The 20,412-nt window shown below is 42.1% G+C and overlaps 1 protein-coding gene across 6 annotated transcripts in view; it reads left to right on the top strand.

Annotated features, from left to right (window-relative positions):
• NUAK1 (NUAK family kinase 1) overlaps window positions 1-19,947 on the top strand; it is a 65,206-nt gene extending 45,259 nt beyond the window's left edge. For 5 of the 6 annotated variants that reach the window (XM_025204878.1, XM_025204877.1, XM_025204875.1 and 2 more), the window contains 5 exons: window positions 2,147-2,298; window positions 3,641-3,706; window positions 13,996-14,115; window positions 14,457-14,589; window positions 15,879-19,947. In XM_025204878.1, coding sequence (XP_025060663.1) covers window positions 2,147-2,298; window positions 3,641-3,706; window positions 13,996-14,115; window positions 14,457-14,589; window positions 15,879-17,032 — 1,625 coding nt within the window. In that variant the 3' untranslated portion in view covers window positions 17,033-19,947. The remainder of the gene's footprint in view (window positions 1-2,146; window positions 2,299-3,640; window positions 3,707-13,995; window positions 14,116-14,456; window positions 14,590-15,878) is intronic. The other variant, XM_025204876.1, reaches the window with a different exon arrangement.
• The last annotated feature ends 465 nt before the right edge of the window (window positions 19,948-20,412 follow it).

The raw sequence follows: 20,412 nt of genomic DNA, 5'->3' as shown, positions 1-20,412 counted from the left end.
AAGTCATAAAATAACAGGAGCTTCAACACTTTCCTGAGTGAACTGTGGTTTTATCTAGGGCAGGTACAGTGTTTCCTGTGTGTACAGTAGATTTTCAGAGTCAAAGCAGAAATCTTACTTAGCAGCCAAAGCGCTGTAGTAATTTGAAAGTAATCACCACTTTTTTTGTTAGCTTAAATGCTTAGTTGTCATTATCCCCCAACAAAGTCCTTGGCAGTCAATGGCACCTAGTACCTTGAGGCCTAAAGGAGCAGTCAAGCCATATCATGTAGTAACATGAACGTTCTCCGCACACTTTATGTGGAAGCCTACCTCTGGGTCCCATTGCAGTTGGCTCTACACCAGTATTAGAAGGCAATGATGGCACAAAAAATCCTTGTCGCAAGGGCATTGAGCACAAGCATTTTGTGAGGTTAGTGACAGTGGCATTCAGTTAGAGGAGGGCAGGGAAGAATGGATGAGTCCAGAATTGTTGCTGTGTTTCCATTCTGAACCAACCTGGGAAGCTGGATGGGTCTAAAATGGAGTGTGCAGCAGGCCACCTCAGAGGAAGGATAGCCCTTTATTGTTTCTTTTGCCCCAAGGTCTCAGGGTGATTTCTAGCTGAGTCAGCCACAATTGTTCTGGCAACTCCTAGTGCCGGGTGGCAGCTCATCACTTACCCAGGGTACGTCTACATGTGCACTTTACTGTGGAGCTGACTAAGTAGTTCCACAGTAAAGCGTCACTGTCTACATGTGTGCCCGTATTAGGGTGCAGTAAATTAATTAACTTTGCTGTAGGATAGTACTGTTCAGGATAATGCACCGAGTAGTTACATGTACCAGAACTCATATCTGGATGGTGACTGGGGCTGCCTGGGGCAGGAGGGCATTACAGTGTTGGGGCTGCCTACTGCTTAGCCCTGCACTATAGCACCCTCGTTCCCCAGCCAGCCCAAGTGCAGCACATTGAGCAAGGTTGGACCCGGGCTGGCGGGCTGAACTCCTGGGAGTGTAAATGCTGCACCCGGGAGCAATAAACTCTGGCATGAACTGTGCGGGAGTTAACTGCTATGTGCTAATTGCATGTGCAGATGCTCCCACACAGTGCAGAGTTAGTCATTAAAGTCACAATGGATTTGCTAATACTGAAGTGCATTTGCCTTTGTATAAGGCTGAATCTTTAAGGCAGCTAGTATGCACACATACACACAAACAGAGCCTGTACGTGTTAGATCTTCCAGAAGAAGGCTTCTAAACAATAATGTCCTGATTTTCAGAGATACTGAGCAGTCAGCACAAACACTGACCTTTGAAATTGTGCATGTGCATACGATTAATTGCAAAAGTTAATACTACAAAGAATGTTGATAGCAGTAAGCCAGAGATGTGTACTCCTCCTGCAAGGAATATAGGTAAAAAAAAAAAGGAGAGAAATGGTCCATAGCTTCCCATAGTCCCACTTCATGCTAAATGTGAAGAACAATTGTTAGCAGGGGTGTAACCAGGCATTTGAGTGCCCCAGGTGAGAGAAGCATGTGAGGTAGCATCAGTGGTGGCTCTGGAAGCACTGCTGCTGCTCTTTTTTGCACCTTCCTGCCATCAGACCATACTGCACCTATCTTCCAATACGTGCAGTATAAACTATACAAAATGAGCAGAAGGGTAAAGTGGTTGTCCAGCAGCTATGTTGTCATTTACATACCATGGCCCCAGATCAGAGCGTAAGGATTTCCCTCCCATGTAGCCACTGAGAAAGCCAAAGTAGTTGTGATCCTCCTTATTGTGAATTGAGGGTTGTGACTGCCGTGTGGACACTTCATGTGCTTCAGCCTGCCTTTCTCCAGCTTGTTGGCTGTTTATTGAACACCTTTCCATGCATTATGGCATTAGTGTGTCATAAACCTCGGGGCAGACAAGGTTCTGTGGCTAAATCTGATATTTTTTATTAGACCAACTCAAATATTTGAGTTGGTCTAATAAAAGATATCAGATTTACCCAAAGAACCTTGGCTGGCTATGTCCTTAGACCAATACAGCTACAACCTACAACCCTCATAAACCTCAAGTCATTTATATTCTCTTCTTCTTCCTCCACAGTACTAATTTGAAATGCATTTGATGGACCATCTAATTCCATTTTTTGTTTTCTTTTATCTATCCAGTGTTTGAAAACAAAGATAAAATTGTGATAATCATGGAGTATGCGAGTAAAGGTGAGCTGTATGATTACATCAGTGAGAGGCGGAGACTAAGTGAGAGAGAGACAAGACACTTTTTTCGGCAAATCGTCTCTGCTGTACATTACTGTCACAAGGTAAGCAGAGGAGTTGTTGCTGCAATATCTACCGGGTGATTTTACAGTGAGTTTTATATGTACAAAAAGGAATGGGGTTAGCAGTTTCCACTTGTTTATGTGTGAGATAGCATTACTTCAGCTATATAGCAGGTTATCACGAGCATAAGTTTTATAATACTTCCTCATTGGTGTTTAGAGACTATACACTTTATTCTGAGTTCTGCCCATTTACACCAGATAACTTATTGAAGGCTCCTAATTTCATCTTTGGAAACCTCCCCCTTTTATAACAAGAGGGTTAAAAACAGCATATCAACTAGCTTTCCATACGAGGACAATTTTAAGTTCGTTGTCATTGACCAATTAAAGCAGAAAGGAATAAGAGATTGTAACTGGAGTTTAGAAAGTGTAAGGGAATATTTTTCAGATAAGAACAAAGTAGAATATATACAATAAAAAAGCAGAACAGAGGTATAAATGTCCAACTTTAGAACAAGGAACTCTTTTGAGCAAGGTAGAAAGAAAGAATACTTAGCAAGCAGCCATTTAAGTTACCCTTCCAGATATAATAGGATCATCAGACAGCTTCCCTTTGATATTGTTTTTATCCATCATAGCATGCCTTCAAATGGCAATTAAAACCATGAAAGACAAGCGATTGTCTGTTTATCTTCATGGATTCTCCCTTGTAGATTGTGATTGCATAGAGCCAAAAGTTGCACCTGGATAGAGGCAACAGGCAGCAACCACAGCCTTCTGTTAGAATTTTTAACATTTTAATCTCCTTTGAATTCTGTTAAGCGGTGGAGGTTTGTTTGCACAGTCCTGAGTGCACAGCACAGAAAGCCTCCATGAGCCTTCTCTGTGTAGGTAGTTTTCAGAATTTCTGGGAGAAGGCACTGTGACTAGAACACATCTTGTTAGTTTTTTCACTTAACAATTATAGGCACAAGAGTCTTGTAGGTTTATAACTTCCTTTGATTAAATGACTGTATACTGGAGGAATTGGAGCTTTTAGAAGGACAAACGTCATTGACAGATATTGTTTTCTGGTGCCTGGGAAGAATATATTGCTTTCACGCAGTGGGGGTAGGATAGGAGTTGGAATTAAGTTCCAGAAAGAATCCTCCTGCTGTTTTACAGGCTTTGTGGGAGGACAGATTCCAGTCATTCTTTTCTTAACCACACAGCAAGTGACTAATACATCTCCTGTCACTAGTCACTGGGTCGTGAGTGTTATGACAGTGAAATCAGTCCTGAAATGTACATACAAAGACCACCCTGATGGTTCAGTTCTTTAATTTGTCTAATATTTCCTTATGTTCCCTCTCCCCCACCCTGTGTGTTTTTCTCTTTTCAGAATGGTGTTGTGCATAGGGACCTCAAATTGGAAAACATCCTTCTTGATGACAATTTTAACATTAAGGTAGGGTTCTTTCTACATCCTTCTCCAAATGTATTTGCATGTTCTGTAGCAATTTTCAACCAGGGTGGGGTAGTAGAATTCAGTGATTGCGTACACATACTCACACAATCTGGGAGAATATCCTCAGGTTTGTTTTCTCATAGGAAAACTTACCCAGAGATGCCTGAACAGACATTTGAATGCTGAGCCCCCGAAGAACAGAGAGCTTTTAGTGCTGACACTATGCATGCAGGGGGCTCCTGCACATCTCAGCATGCTCTGGAGGCTCCTTCAGTCTGCATGGAGACAAATGGCAGCAATACACAGGGCAGCCCTGATTGGCTGACCCAGATTGCTCAGGATTATCCCACCTCTCCCTGCTGCACAATGTAGGGGTTGGAGCAGTTGAATGCAGTAACACACTTGTTTCCCTGGGGGATGAGATAGGAGCAAAGCCTCCTGGGATTCTGGAGGACTGTGCTGTGGCTTCTCTCAAAAGATAACCGGTACAGACATTTGCACTCCCAGGGAAAACTCTCCCAAGAATGATTCAATCCTGGTTGTTCCTAGGTTATTTTTCTCTCAGAGTATTTTTCTCTGGGAGAAAAATCTTGAACATCTCTACACTCATGGTTTCTACTGTGAGAGCAATAACTCTCCCGGGAGAAACAATGTCGGTAGGTGGCCAGTGTTAAAACAGCAATGCCTGGCATGTAACTAAAGGGGTGTGTGATTGGGGAGGGATAGTACTATTTATGATTGGTTTTAAGTTCTCAAAGGAATCTTAAATAATATGGGGGGAAGGTCATCACACCACCCAAGAGGCTCACTTCTCAAAGCAATATCAGTTCACCAGTGGAAAAGAGCAGAGTGCTTCATGCAATGCAGTTTACTTTACAAATGGTATTATTGCTAGCTGCTACCGAGTCTAGAAAAAACTTTCTTGGCCTACAGGGTTCAAGTGCCTTCTACAGAACACTCCAAATGTCCTTTTGATCACGTTGGGAAAATAAGCAAATGGAGTTTCAAAATAAACCCAGTAAAGCACATGTGCTTCATTAGGAAATGGCCTTGGAACTCCAGACACAAATGTAGCTTTCTGAACTATCAGTGATGTCACATCTGTGTCAGTTACCCCCAGCAAAAGCATGGGAATGGCTTTTCTTTTTCTTTTTCTTTCCTTTTCTTTTTTAATAATAGCCATAAAAAGCTAAGTAATAGAGTTCTGGGAGATCAGTGAAGTTTCTGAATGGCTGACCTTGTTTCACTTCCAACTTTGTCATTTCATGCTTATAAGGCATTTAGTCACCTTCCTTGCCCTCATCTCCCCCCTCTGTGCAGCATAGGTAGTTGGGTGCAGAGACTTGCAGATAACCAAACAGAGATAGGTGATCAATAGTATCTGCTGGTTGTTGTACTTTATTAATTAATAGCAAAGCAAAGGAATCTATTTACCAACTGTTCCTACATCTTAAGTTTTGACTTAATCAGGTTTCTGTCCTGTCTCACCATTGACAGTCACCAGGCTCTCCACTCCGTCTTCTGGTTATACACTGGATAGGCCTTATTCATTTTAAATGTGTGTGCAATGGAAATGGAAATAGAAAGTAACATATGGTTGTTACCATCTGTGTAAAACTGATGACAGAAGCTAACTTGGATTGAGTGGATTAAAGATACATAAATATGCAGTTTCTAAAAATAGCCTTTTACAGAAGGCACATCTTATGTGGTACTTGAATATTCGTCATTAACATCAGGGCTGTAATGCCTCTTCAGTTATATTCCAGCAACATCACTGATATTGGCAGCCTCCCTCCTCCTCTGTCTCATAGCAGAGCTGGAAACAAAAGTAGCCTTTATAGGGCATTGCTTCCGCCTGCAGGATGACCTCTCTTTCCACACTACTCACCAAGCTATCTTCCCAGCTAATCACAGAATTCTTGAGAGAAAAGAAGAATTTGGGGAATTTGTCAAATGGGGTGGGGTTAAGCAATAGGCTGTGATCATCATGTGGAAACCAATAATTTTCTCAAGCCTTCAGGAAGCTGGACTGCACCAAAAGGCTTGATTCCTCCCTTGTGTGTATTTTATACCAGTTTAACTCTTTTGACTCCGTGTGGATTTACACCCAAATTCTTTATGTAATGAAGGCACTTCAGAATGGCAACCTTATTCTCAGACATTCCAGTGATTGCCACTATCACATGGAAATGGGTAGATGCTAATCAGAAGGCAAAGAGGTCCATAAGCCTAGAAATCCTCCCCCAGTAGCACATTGATTTCGATAGTCCTTTATATGTGAACCAGCAATCAAGAGCTCACAGGTGCCCTAACGAAAACTTCGCCCCACTGAAGTCAAATGGCAAAATCTCATTGTGTTCATTGAAGCCAGGATCCCACCCTTGGGCTCCAGACATGTAAAATACTGCTGGTGTCCCTGGAATACCTGATGGAATTTTGGTAGCTGAAGAATCCTGTAATACTTATGCTTTCTCTGCAACTATCAGAAAAAAATAACTTGAGATACTCGTTGTTCTTTTGTTGGTGTTGAACTAAATTCTGCTCAACTTAAAATGTGTGCATTTTGCATACTTTGAGCCCTTTCTCAGTTGTTGCATTGCTTAAAGTAGGGCACATCTTTGAGTGTATAACTATGTATGGCAGAGGTTTTCAACCTTTTTTAGTCTAAGTACCCCTGGTAGCCAAGTGGGGGGTGGAAGGTGGGTAGTGCACGGCATGACATGGAGCAGGGAAATGGGGATGGCACTCAGGCAGGCAGGGATGGAGCGCTACCACCTCTGAGGAGCAGGGCCGGGGCAAGGCAAGGAAGCTCACTGGGCTGAGGTGAGGGCAGCAGTGCCCCTCTGCGGGGCAGGGAAGCTCACTGGGCTGGGGTATGGCAGCAGTGGCCGCTGCGCATGAGCTTCCCCACCCTGTGGAGGGGCTCCACTGCCCTTGCCCCGGCCCCGCTCCTGGAAGGTGAGGTGGCAGTGCTCCATCCCCGCCCACCCACATGTACCTTCTAGGACCAGTCCAAGTCCCCCCAGGGGTACGTGTACCCATAGTTGACAACCCCTGATGTATGGGCATGCATATACACTCACAGGTGGCTACAAGCTGTCTTGCTGTCTCATGATGCTTGTATTTAAACAAAGAACCTCTTGAGGCTAAAGGATAGAGATTGGAAAACAGTTTATATTTCACACTCCTAATTATCAACACTGTCTGAATTTGGATTCCTTTAAGAGAGGGTTTTTGTATCTTACCTACCACATAATTGAGATCTACTTACAGCACTTGATGTTAAACAGACTGCCACTATTTCCCTTGATGCTTTCAGCTTAGAATTTGTTATTGTGGTTTCTATGCAAGTTACACAGAGTTTATTTCCCCTTCTTCTCTGTTTCCCTAAACAATATTTGTTGGCAAGGAAACACATCTGGAACTGTAAATTATTTATTTGCAGTTGAGTAAATCTAACAGGCCCTGATTCTGAAAACATTTACAGATGCTTGAAGCAGAAAGAGAAATGTGCAGTTTAGGGTGGAGTGTTGGCTTTGAACATTCAAAAAACACATCTACTGAAATGGGAGTTTTATTGTTATCTGCACTTCTGAGACCTCCAGTCTCATGATCTTGTATTTATATTTCATCCAGCAGATTCCAGGGCCTTTTACAAAATTTACTAATTGATTATAAGAAAAGTATAATAAAAGGAAATAATTTTCTTCACTGGGTTGTGATCTATAATTAAGTATATATTTCTGAAAAAAGCAGTGTCCTCTATAATGCAATTAATACAATTGCACTATAATTAGAACAAGCTCTGGGAAGATGTTAGAATGTTTTTCAGACAGGAAGTAAAGAACATTTGATCCATAAAAAATTATCATGTGGTCTCATACAGTGAGTTAGCCAATTTATTGTGTTCTTTTATTTGATACATGGACAACTTTGGAGCTATTGAGAAATTTGATCCTGTTTAAATTAAAGTCATAAAGTAGTTGAGCAGTGCACAAAGACATAAGTCAGTTTTTTAGCTTAATTAGTGAGCGAAGTCTCTGGAAACTTGATAGGTGTGATGGTGTGCAACAGGAAGCACCAGTGTTTGAAAACTGAGAAACATATCACCTTTCCAATGCAATCAGGGCGTGTGCTGCAGCGGCACAAATTTGAGCTACTACTTTGTGCCTCAGAGCATGCCCCTGCATGTGCCCTTTGTTGCAGGCTGTGCCCTGCTCCTCCTGGCTCCTGGCCAGGCTCCATGTGTTGTGGGAGAGGGGGAGGGCAGCTGGGGCACAGGGCCCCTCTGCGCAGGGCTAGCTGGCAGCCCCCTTGTCTCCGCTGCAGAGCCCCAGTGCTGCTTTCTCCTCCGTTTCTGCAGGCTGTGGAGCCCCTATGCTGAGACACATTGCACCTCAGCCAGCCCCATTAACCTAAATAATGTCTAATTTCAGTCACTTGTGAGATCAAAAGGGTGCCAGATCTTTTAGAGACAATGAAGTAAACTATCTTAGCTTTTGCTAAGATCTGATCATTGCTGGCCTGTACTTCTGTACTTAATATGCTCAATGGTCAGATGAATTTTCAGACCTTAGAAAAAAGTTCTTCATGGTCAGGGTTGCCAGGATCTGAAATGGGCTTCGAGGGGAGGTGGTGCTCGCCCCATCCTTGGGGGTCTTCAGTAGGAGACTGAACAGGCACCTGGCTGGGTTCACATGATCCCAGGTTTGGTGACCTTTTTCTTGCCTGCCAGGGGCAGGGGGTCGGACTAGATGGCTCACTGAGGTCCCTTCCAATCCTAGAATCTATGAATCTATGACCTATGGGCTATATAACCAGTTTCTTGTTGGGCATACAGCAGGATAGGGTGGCACTTCATAAACTAACTCAGTGCTCAACCTTTTGGTGCCATGGGGTGGATGAGTGGTGGGGGGCCCATCCACAGGTCAGATCAGGCCCCACATACCAGGATCAGACCCCCACACCCCCTCCTCACCCCTACACTGCCACATAGAGCCTCCGCATCACCCCCCTCATCCCTGCTCGGGGCCCTCTGCTGCCTCCCACAGCCCTGCTCAAGGCTCCTTTCCACCTCCCTCAAGTCAGTGCCAGCAGGTCGGGACCTTGTACCGCCTTCCTGGGGCCCACACTGCCAGATCAAGGCCCCATGCTGCCTCCATCTAGCCTGTGTGTGCCTAGATTGGGTCTGGCCCACTTCAGCATGTCAGTCTACGGTCCTGTCTGGCCCATGGGGCTCCCCACAAGTCTGGAAATTTGGCAGCAGGGGAGCGGCAATTATTGCCATCACTCCCCTACTTCCAAATGTTTGGACCTGTGGGGACCCTTGTTGGCTGGATGGCATGCCTCTGTGTGCTGAGTCTAGCCCATGAGTTGGGAGTTGAGCACTCCTGGACTAATTCAGAGATGCATGAAGTAGGCTGTAGCTTACTAAAGCTCACGCTGTCTAACGAGCTAGTCTATACAATGTGCTACCCTGCCCTGTCTTCTCTCCAACTTCAAATTACCATGGCTAACAGCCTCTCCCAGTTGCTTTTTAAATTGAGTCTTACTACAGACTCAATGTAGAAAACACTTTGGTATATGAAGTGTGAGAACAGTGAACAAGAGACCTCTGGACTGAACCATAGCTTAATTTTAGCCAAAAAGGTGATTTTTGTGGTGTCAGAAATAGTACTGACAGTACCCAACCACAGTGGGGTCTTGGTCCACACAGGGGCTCTGAGGTGCTACCACAGTGCAGGTGAATAACAAGCAGAGTAATACATGCAGACAAGTTGTTTTTAACCTAAGCCAGGAAACCTGATAATTAAAACTGAAAAAGCATCACCCCTCAAACTGATAATGAGATTTCAATGGATTCTTACAGGGAAGTCAGGTGTTTATATCCTGGACCAGGAAATAACATGACACCAAAACCTGCTAGGATGGAACAATGTTACAGACAGCCATACCTAGGCAGAGAATGGTTAGAAAGGCTAAGGCAATGCCAAACCCCCAGTGCTTCTCCTAAAAAGGGTAAATTTAAAATTATACAAAGTGAGCACAGGATTGAAAAATCCAAATTCAGTAGCAAGAGTCTGTTGGCTGCTCTTTTTGTTGGGCTGGAAAGGAGAATGCATACCTGAAATCCTCCTGGGTTAGCAGGAGGTAGAGTGGGCAGTTAGTTCACGGTTAGGTGCTTGTATTTCAGGTGCGTCTCTTGGAAGGTGTCTTGTACAGCACAGAGCTGTCATCTGCCTGAGTGGACCAAATTATTTGTCGACTTTGAAATATAAAGAGAGATGGAGTCTCATGTGGTGCAAACTGGCAAAGTGCAAACTTCATGGAATTTTATACTCCACGCTTAAATCAACCGATAAATTACATCTGGTTTATTGTAGTTAACAGTAAATATGAAACATGCACCTCCTGAAGCTAAGGGAATAAAAGTCTGCTTTCCAGCTCCTCCCAGTTTGGGAAGTTTTTTGAATTAATGCTTTAGCTCCATTTAAGTGCCAAGAACATGAAGTAATCTTGGCTTCTTTTAATCTTGTTTTGGGGGGCATGACAGTTTTAATGGGAAAAGCTGATAAGCATCAGTCTGTGAGTATGGGAGTGGACTGTAATATAAATACTCTTTTCCTGAATGGCCAAAATGGAAACATGAATGCCCAAGTCTGGGAGTTCCTTGGTATGAGGAGTGGTGCATATACCCCTCTACATGCTCATTTATATATCCACACATTTTATACATTCCGGGCAGTTAAAGGAATGTGTTTTCTTAAGGAAGCATACTGTGCAGTATCCGCCTCTGTCTTAGCTGTGTCCTGAACTAAAATAAAACTCAGGGGCCAGCACAAAAGTTTTAAACAGTGAAATGGTCTCATTCTTCTTTTGATTGACAAGGCACACTTCATAAGGCTTAAGACCAACTTCCTGCAAGCCAGTTAGGGTGACTTGATAAGAAAGTGGAATTTAGGGCAATTAAGTGCAATTTGAGCCATGAGAATACGTTTGCAGACTGCAGTTGTATACCAGCTGCTTTCAATGACATTCCAGGCATACAATGAAGATTTTACAAGCCATGCTTATTTAAGTGTTGAATTTTGCTACAGCAGCTTGATAGCACAGTATTTAGGAGATGGAATAAATTCAGAGTATAAATTAACTGTGATGAGAAAAAATAATATTAATGAACAAAAACAGCTGCTTCATCACCAGAAATATTTTAGGAGCACCAAATATCACTAGAGTATATTCTGTCTCTCTCTCTCTCCCCCTCCTCCCCCCCACATGACATATCTACACGTGCATTTACGCGGGCTTAAAGTTACTGCACGGTAAGTGAGAATAGGCTTATATCTACACATGCAGGTGTTAAAGCACATTAACACTGTGTGTGGACTAACTTGGAACTCAAGTTAGTCCCAAGTCAGTCCACACACACAGCGTTACTGTGCAGTAAGGCATCTACACGTGTGTTACTACGCAGTAACTAATTGGCAGGGCCAGCCCGTCCTATCCTGCGGAACCTGCAGCCGCAGGGGGCCCTGCAGTGAAGGGACCCCCTCCGGCTGTGAACACTCTGCCATTCTGTACTGCTGCCAGCTTCAAGTCCAGCTGCTCGCCACTGCCGCTGCTGGCGGCTTCTTCGGCTGCTTGCCGCCCCCCTCCGCTACTGCCGACGCCGGTTTCTTTGCATCAAGGGGGCCCAAAACAGTATCTTACAGGGGATCCCAAACATTGTGGGCCAGCCCTGCTAATTGGGCATAGATTTAATACCTGCATGATGCAGGTATCAAATTTATGCCCAAGTGAGATTAAGTCACCATATTTACTGCTCAGTACAAGAGTACACATGTAGACGTGTGCCCATACTGTGCAGTAATTCTGGTTACCGCACAGTAAATGGGCATGTGTAGACATGCCCAGAGTAAAGCAAAATATTAAAGATGGATGATAGAAATTGCATGAGAGAGATAAGGCTTTAAAGATGTCCTACAAAGGGTATTTTAAAAAATCAGGATCGTGTTGTTTTTTGCCTGTTTCTGATATATAAAGAAGACCTGCAAAATCCTTCCTGTCCACCATCTCCTATACTGCTCTTTTCTCTCTTTGTTCTCTTGTTCTCTGGTTTTGTTGCAGAAGATTTTGGAATTGAGGTGGATTGAAACAAGGACAAACTTTATCCCAAGCATTCATTGAGCATCATAGTTACATATAAGTTAGTAGCAGTAAACACATATTTGAAACATTCTGTCAGAAAAAGTCCTTTTTCCATCTGATGGCTTTACTTTTGCTTTCCTGTTTCTTGTGACATCACAATGCCACTAGTTTCCCCTGGGACATAATTTCTTCATGGTAGGAAAAAAACAACTTTATTATGAAGTGAAGAAAATTCCTGTCTTGTATATGTTATATATTTTGTTGCTGTTCTGAAAAATACCCCCCAGATCTTCTTCATACTTCCGAAAGAATAAAAAATGGTTGCAAGTCCCCTTTAAGACATCTTTAGTAAATAGCAGGATCCCAGCTGCCAGAACTAGCCTTACATCTAGTGTGCATTCTCCCTGTCCTTCTGGTACCAGTGGCAGCCACTGTTGTTATGGGTCCATGCAGTACCTATTCCAGTTCTTTTCCCACATCACCTCCCATGCCTTCTAAACTGTCTTATGCACTGTATTGTCCCAACTTCTTGCCCATTTTTTTGCTGCCTACTCTTTCACTGCTGGGGGAAAGCCCAGCATCTGCTCCTCTTTTCCCCAGGGGTTTATGCACGAGGAAGAGGAAGCAGCTTCTGCTGTACGGTGGTTCTTTGGGACTAGGTTTTATAACATAGTTTGAAGACCACCAAATAGGAAAAAAATCATTAAACCAATCAAAGCTCCAGAGCTTTATGTAACTATTTCCTATAGCTGCGGATATTAATCCATCCCCTATAGAGGATCCCATATGGAGAAACAAGCTAACTCCTCCACAGGATCTCAGGTTCAGACCCATCCCTGACTCTCACAATCTGCCCGTGGCTTCAGTGAGACTAATGTGAGTGGGATTTGTTCCAAGAAAGGATAGGTTGACTGTGCTAGAAGCTACAGGGTGACTCATAGGATTTCTAGGATAGCTGCATGAAAAGCTATTGTGCATGGTGTTATCTGAGTTTTGCAGTCCAGCATTTCTTAGGTCAGTAGCATGCATGAATAAAATAGACTGGGCAACAGAGATGTTTGGGTAAAAAATGAAATACAAATTGAGGCATGTTTCCTTATGCTGGAGAAAAGTACCTGGGAGTTTTTAAGGCCACACTTTTGTTCAGACTTTTGTTTTTTAACAGAAAAGAACAGAACATTGAAGTCATAAACAAATTGTCTGACCCCAATCCTGTAGTTCCTGCACAGGCGGAGTCTTACATGGAGTTTTGCGTGTGTTGCGAAGGTTGGATTTGGGCCCATTGTTTGCAGTTAGGAAAGGACTCCTGTTTTATTGCCTTATACCCATGTTCTTGTCTACTTGACCTTTGGTTTCCCTAAATGCCTGAATAATCAGAGCCTGTTGAATTTGGAAAAGTTAGTTAGTATCATACTGTCTTGTTCTCCATATTGTACTTGGTGCTGAATAAGATAAAGCTTGTGTTCTATAGGGCATGTCTACACATGGCTGCACAGTGCCTTTGTTACTGTGGTGTCATTCAGTACTTCCCTTTGGAAGTACTAAATAATGGTGCAGTAACAGCCTGTACTGTGCCATGCCGGCCGCACTCGGTTATTTTTGCCTGCTATGTCACTTTAGGAATGCACTATAACAAGGGAGTGCGTTGCTATGGCGATGTAGTGGTGGCTTCAAAGTTTTTGCCACCGGACAATACGGCACTGTAGGATCTTGTGTACACACACCCTATATGTATCTTATTTATTTATTTTATAAAATGAAATACCTACCCTGCCTTCTTGCTGAATAAGACACGATTTTCTTTCAGGATATTCTGCCTTGGTCCCCATGAATTCACTGCCTCACTTCTATTGGATTTTAAGGACCACTAGCCAAATACAACTGTGCTACAAAATCCAAATAGTGGCACTTTATCATTGATTTGCTCCCATGCAACTAACCCTTGCGAACATATGCAAGGCACCCAGGAGTAAGTGCCTGACTGATCTTCCCAGTATATCAGTTGCTGAGCTATATATCTAATCCAAGAATCCTGGCTCCAAATCCTGATGCTTTAACTAATAGATCTTTCTCTATCCCTATTATTTTCATTAGAGAAATGTCCATACCACAGAACTCTCTTGTAATTGTCTTTACAGATTGCAGACTTTGGGCTTTCCAACCTTTATCACAAAGACAAGTTTTTGCAGACCTTTTGTGGAAGCCCACTTTATGCCTCCCCTGAAATTGTTAATGGAAGACCTTACCGAGGCCCAGAGGTAAGGTCAGAGGGGAGGGAAGGAAAGAGTTTAAATAAAAATTCATCTTAACTTTTGTTGGTAGAGTGGGATGGGATGGAGTGGCTTTGGCAATAATGACCATGTAGGTTAGCCCTATACAGATTGTACTGTTTGCATGGACTACACTGGGTGTTTCTGTTGGACGTATTCAGTTGACCTTCTGGTGCATTCATTTACTTTGCTTACAAATTATATGAAATATTTGTATGTCCAGAAATATGCACAGTTTGGCATTATGTCGCTTTTCTGGTGCTAGTGGTTTAGAAGGCTGCAGGAGCCAGCTTTTCTAGTCTTCATGCTCTTTTGTCTGTGCATTTTAGGTTGACAGCTGGGCCCTAGGTGTATTGCTTTACACGCTGGTATATGGAACGATGCCCTTCGATGGCTTTGATCACAAAAATCTAATCAGGCAGATCAGCAGTGGAGAATATCGTGAGCCAACACAGCCCTCAGGTATAAAAAGGAAACAAACAAATGTGGGTGTAATGCACTGAGATCATAGCAGGAGCTCTGTATGACTGGTCTGTCTTGCCTCTCAGCAGGGTAGATATGCACCTTATAGGCTAACTAAATAAGATAAATATATATAGTTAGTTAGTTATTTAATTAGTTTATAAGGTGCATATCTGCTTTCTGCCTGACTTCGGACTAACACGGTTAACTACCTCTTTCTACTCTGCCTCTACCACCATTTTCTGGTGTCTCTTTAGAAAGAAAGACAAAGAAAAGAATCTCCCAGACTTTGTCAAACTTCATCTGTTATCAATTCCCATCTGGATTGAGTGTTTTCCCAAAGCCCTTTTGAAATGAAAGTTTTATAGCATATAGATTTTATTGCCTTAGGGAAGCTTTAACAAGCTCTTTTAACTAGATCTATGACAGTGGAAAGCCTGTTAGCTATTGCAAGTGGAATTGTTCAGACAAGCTGTAAACTGATACATGGTACTGATACAGATCAGTCTTCTAGTCTAACTACATCGTGGGATATAGATATCAAAAGCAGAGAGAAGATAAATAGTAATGGAGAAGCAATCACTTGCACAAGAACCTGGTCCAGTGTCTGAATTCAATACCAGTGTGTTCACAGTTATTTCTGAACAAGGGGATCACACAATGAATAGGGCCCTGATAGAAAATCACCAAAAGAAATCTGGTCCAGCCAAATGATCTTAGTAGTCCTTTCTGGTTTGAAAATCTATGGACCCATTCATAAATTTCACAAGACATTTGTCCTCTCATCATTTGTTTCCCAACATTGTTCATATTTTCCCTCCCAGTTATTGCAATGTCATTTGTTTTGTGGAAATTTAAGAATGCATAAAAAAACCTATATTATAATGCATTTTACTTCCTTTCCTCCTTTTTAAAAATGATACTCACAAAAGCAATAATGGAGGTCATATAAATACCCTTGTTCCCTTTTGTTTTCCTCTAAGGTTTATAATAATCAGGGTTGATGGAAAGGTCGGTATCTACATTAAATTCCTTCACTAATATGGAAAAACACTCAGTTATTTGATGACCCAATGGTACATTCATCTGGGTAGATCATATGTCTTCAGATATGGAATAGCACTTAAGAGCATTTCCCCCATGCTGAGAAAATGGACATACCCTTACCCTGCATAGCACCTTTGCTTTATCTATTTTGAGAAACATCATTTCTGCTTATCATCCTTGCCCACATTTCTGTTTTAAAATCAAAATGTAAGTCTATATTTTAAATGTCATTGTCTCCATAGATGCTCGTGGTCTGATCAGGTGGATGCTGATGGTGAACCCTGAGCGCCGAGCAACCATTGAAGACATAGCCAATCACTGGTGGGTTAATTGGGGCTACAAGAGCAGCGTTTGTGACTGTGATGCCATGAGGGACTCAGAGTCCCCACTGCTGGCTAGGTTTATTGATTGGCATCACCGTTCTACTGGCCTCCAGCCAGAGACTGATACCAAAATGAAGTGCCTTTCCAAACCCAAAGGTTCTGAGGTCATGCTAGAGCGACAGAGATCTCTGAAAAAATCAAAGAAGGAAAATGACATTGCACAATCTGTCCAGGATGGAGGGGCTGAAAATGCATCCAAGCCAACCTCCAAGAGACCCAAAGGCATCTTGAAGAAAAGGAGCAACAGTGAGCATCGGTCTCACAGTGCAGGGTTCATTGAAGGAGTGGTCAACCCAGTGTTACCTTCCACTTTTAAGTTAGAGCAAGAACTGTGTAGGACTGGTGTTGCCATTAAAAGTGTTGTGGAGGGAGACGTAGGAGGCAAATATAGCACTAAACAATCTTCCCTAATGCCAAAAAAAGGAATCTTGAAGAAGACTCAGCAGCGAGAATCTGGATATTACTCCTCTCCAGAACGGAGTGAATCTTCTGAACTTTTGGACAACAATGATGAAACAGAAAACAATGACATTTCCCCTGGTGTCACTGAAACATCAAGAATTGGGTCTCACAGCCACTCCTATAGGCGTAAGGGCATCTTAAAACATAACAGCAAGTATTCCACTAGCAGCACTGAGTCAGCTTTGGTCAGCCCTGACACTCCTACGCTGGAAGCCATGGAGGAAGTGGTACTGCCTGGGGATGGCCTATCTCGAAGTTACAGTCGCCCTTCTAGCGTGATCAGTGATGACAGTATTCTGTCCAGTGACTCCTTTGACTTGCTGGATTTGCAAGAGAATAGGCCAAACAGGCAGAGGATACGGAGCTGTGTCTCTGCTGAAAACTTCCTCCAGATCCAAGATTTCGAAGGACTCCAAAATCGCCCGCGACCACAGTATCTGAAACGCTATCGAAATCGCCTGGGGGACAGCAGTTTTTCCCTTCTCACAGACATGGATGATGTGACTCAGGTTTACAAGAAAGCGCTAGAGATCTGCAACAAGCTCAATTAGCAGAGTGAAGATGGTGAGGAGGGAAGGGAGTTGTCTTGTGTACCTTTATGATGGAGTTAGCCAGGTTACCTATTTGCTGACAGTGATAGTGTTTTCAAAATGGGTGTGAATGTGCCTACTCAGCTGATACCCTTGAAATATATATAAATCAACCCCAAATCATCTCATGATCATTATGCAAACTTCCCATTGGTATTATCAAAATACTACCTAGTTGCTCCCCCCCACCAAACTCTTTTTACATGTGATGTAAACATATCAGGATTGAGCAGCCAAAGATAGAACAAAATCCAAAATGGCTGGAAATGGAAGCTAGACTGGAAATAAGTCAGACATTTTGAACAGCAATGATTAGTAATCGTGACAGCAGCGCTACAAAAGTATGTGGTAGAATCGTCACCACTTTGAAATCTTTGAATTGACATTAACTATCCTTTGAAAAAGATACACTTTAAGTTGAGCCTGAAATGATTATACTCAATGAAGGAATTGCAGGTGAATATTTAGATAGACTGAATTATGTAGGAGGCCAGACTAGATGTTTGCAGTGTTACCTTCTGGCTTTAAAATCTATGAGTTACTGAACTTGTTATGGGATGGGGACCTTTACATAGTCACCCTCAGTACATGGTGGACATTACCAAAAATGTTTGAAGCATAGGGCTTAAGACTCAGATTTTATATATACCATGAGATTGCTGTTCATTATTAAGGAGCATATATTCTTTCTTGCCATCAACTCTGTGAAAAAATACAGCAACTGAAAAAGTAGTCTGAGCTAAAAGATGTACATTTTAAGAGGCTAGTTGATGTCATTCCTTTGATTTATGAGATTTGTGATGTTTTCCAGATTGCCAGTCAAACAAATACTTAGGAAGAGGTATGTAATAAGTTCTCTCAGGGGTTAAAAAAATATGATTTCTATATGCCAGTCATTATCACTGTCAACAAATGGTGCCACTTTGCTATTAGCATGTAAAATCAGAGAGTGGTGAATAGTTTGCCTCTAGAATGTTAGCTTAAGAGAAGGCTATAGCATGTAGTAAGTGGACAGAGGTCTGTGTGTCAGAAGAATGTGCCTTTCTCCAAATAAGAGTGTTTCTAAGTAGGTAGTAATGGAACAGAAGGATTTGGTATATGAGCACTGAAATAACAGTAGACTTAAAGGATTTGGTGTGAAAATGCAGGTAGCTCTGTGTGTATTAGTAGATGGTACTGCTTAAGCAATGGTATTAGAAATGGTATTGAAAAGGGGAAGGATATGTAGATGTATCCTTAGACATATCTAAGTATCTAGACTAAAGGCTTCAACTCCCATAAAGGTACCATGTGGGTCTACTGGATTACCTGAATGTAAGCCTATGTTAGAAAGGCGCACTATGTGTTTGACAGGCCTGGGCAAACTGGAGTCTTATGGATATTATTTTGGATCTCATTTAGCCAATGGCCCTTGGTTTCACTGGGTACCAGTGTGACTAAAGGCAGATTTTGGTAAATCACATCAAATTGGATACAGATCTAAAAGTCTGAACAAACAGCCCCATCAACCAATCATACAAGCAAAAGGTAACAGGGTAGATTTTGATTGCTTTTTATCCCCATGACTTCAGTTGAAACAGAATTTGGCCCATCATCTCTGGGCCTGGTCTAAAATCCTAAAAGCCATTGGGAAATAGTGCTCAAGAGATTCCTTTTGGGCTTCTCTGAGATTCTGCAACACCATCTCAAATAGACAGAAGCTGTTTCCCAGCTGAAATCTTTATTGTGCCATGGTCTTTCACTTTGTTGGTGCCTTCTTAAAAACCAGATGGATTAGCTAGCATAAAGACAAACTCCTGAATCAACTCATCTGTCTTTAGGGATGATACATCTCTCCTGTCTCCATCATTAGACACTGGGCCAAATTCAGCCCTTGTGTAAATGACATTATCATGAAATTCTGGAGAGATGTGCTTCCAGGCAGCAAAGCTAACTTTGACTCACTTTTATAAGCAGTGGAATGTCAGTCCACTTCTACATGACACACACCTTTCAGTGTGATGCTGAAACATCCTTTTAAAACCCTACTTACATGGGTTTTTGCCCCTCCAAAGTGAATGTGCTGTTTTGCAGGGTACAAAACTAACAGGTTTGCTTTGTCCTCTTACTTCAGGTAGAGTCTGTAGTGTTTCAGAAATTTAGGTGAGTTTTCCAGTCATGGTCAGAAGACACTCTTTAATTCTGTACTCTGGAGATAGGTGCCAAAACCTCAGCTGGCGTAAATCAGCACAGTTCCATTGACCCAATGGAACTTGACTTCAGTAGAATTGCCCTGACTGACCAGCAGTTAATCTGGCTCTAAATGTTTAATTGATATATATACATTTAAAGATGATGGAAGTGGGACTCAGCGTGACCTTGTGTCGAGCATAGTGCCATTCAGAAGGCTCAGATTTACCTAGGCATTTGCCCAGGCCTGCTGTCTTGTGTACAAATGTGAATGAATGATTGACTGCTTGCTGCCAAACTGGAAATGTTAAGTAGGGATTTACTGGCATGTTATCATTCCTAGAAGAAATGGAAAAAAAAACAAAAACAAAAAAACTTGACTGCACATTGTTATTATTAGTGTTGTGATTTTTATTTAATTTTTTTGTAATACAAAGTTGGCTTTTTTATTTGAATTTGTCTTTTTTTTATTTATTGGTCTGAAAGCCATTTCAAAGGTATAATAATATATTTGGTGTAATTTAATTGGTTCAACATTACAGCTCTGGCCAAAATTGTCTGGTGATTTGTTTTTTTCTTTTTTCCCACACATTGGTTGGTTTGAGCTTTTACAAGGCACACAGGGAAAAATGCTGGATAATCACCCAAAGTGTTTGTATTTTTAAACAATACTGTTTTTTTATTAAATAAAAATGAACTTAATGTAACTGGGAAGGCTTTTTCTTTCTCTTCAAATAAATGCAGATCAGCTGAACTAAATAGACGTCTCATGCACAAATACATCAGTGTTTCAGCAAGTCATACCCTAGTTGTTTACTCCAAGTTTTTGGTTTATTCATGCATTTGAAGATCTTGTGGGTGGCCACTGAGATGTGCACGCTATGAAAGATTTGGCATCAGGAACTATTCAAAGTTTTCAGCTGTATTAAAACACCACAGAGAAGAATAGCAGGGAAGGATTTTCCTTCCTGGAGATGAATTAGATCCATGGGCCAGGTGTGCTGCAGGTGAGAACTGGCTATCTAATAGCCAGATATAGGCCTACTGACACCCTATCACATTCCCCTTCCCTTTCAGCTGGGAAGAGGAAACATATTATTATTTTTTAAATCTTTGTGTTGATGTAATCCAAGGCCTGTTTGGACAAAAAGCTGTTGGCCATCTGCCGTTAT

This window comes from Alligator sinensis, unplaced genomic scaffold, assembly GCF_000455745.1.
Source record: "Alligator sinensis unplaced genomic scaffold, ASM45574v1 scaffold267_1, whole genome shotgun sequence".
NCBI classification, from domain to species: domain Eukaryota; kingdom Metazoa; phylum Chordata; order Crocodylia; family Alligatoridae; genus Alligator; species Alligator sinensis.
Note: the sequence above shows the minus strand (reverse complement) of the source record. Positions and strands in the feature narration are given on the sequence as shown.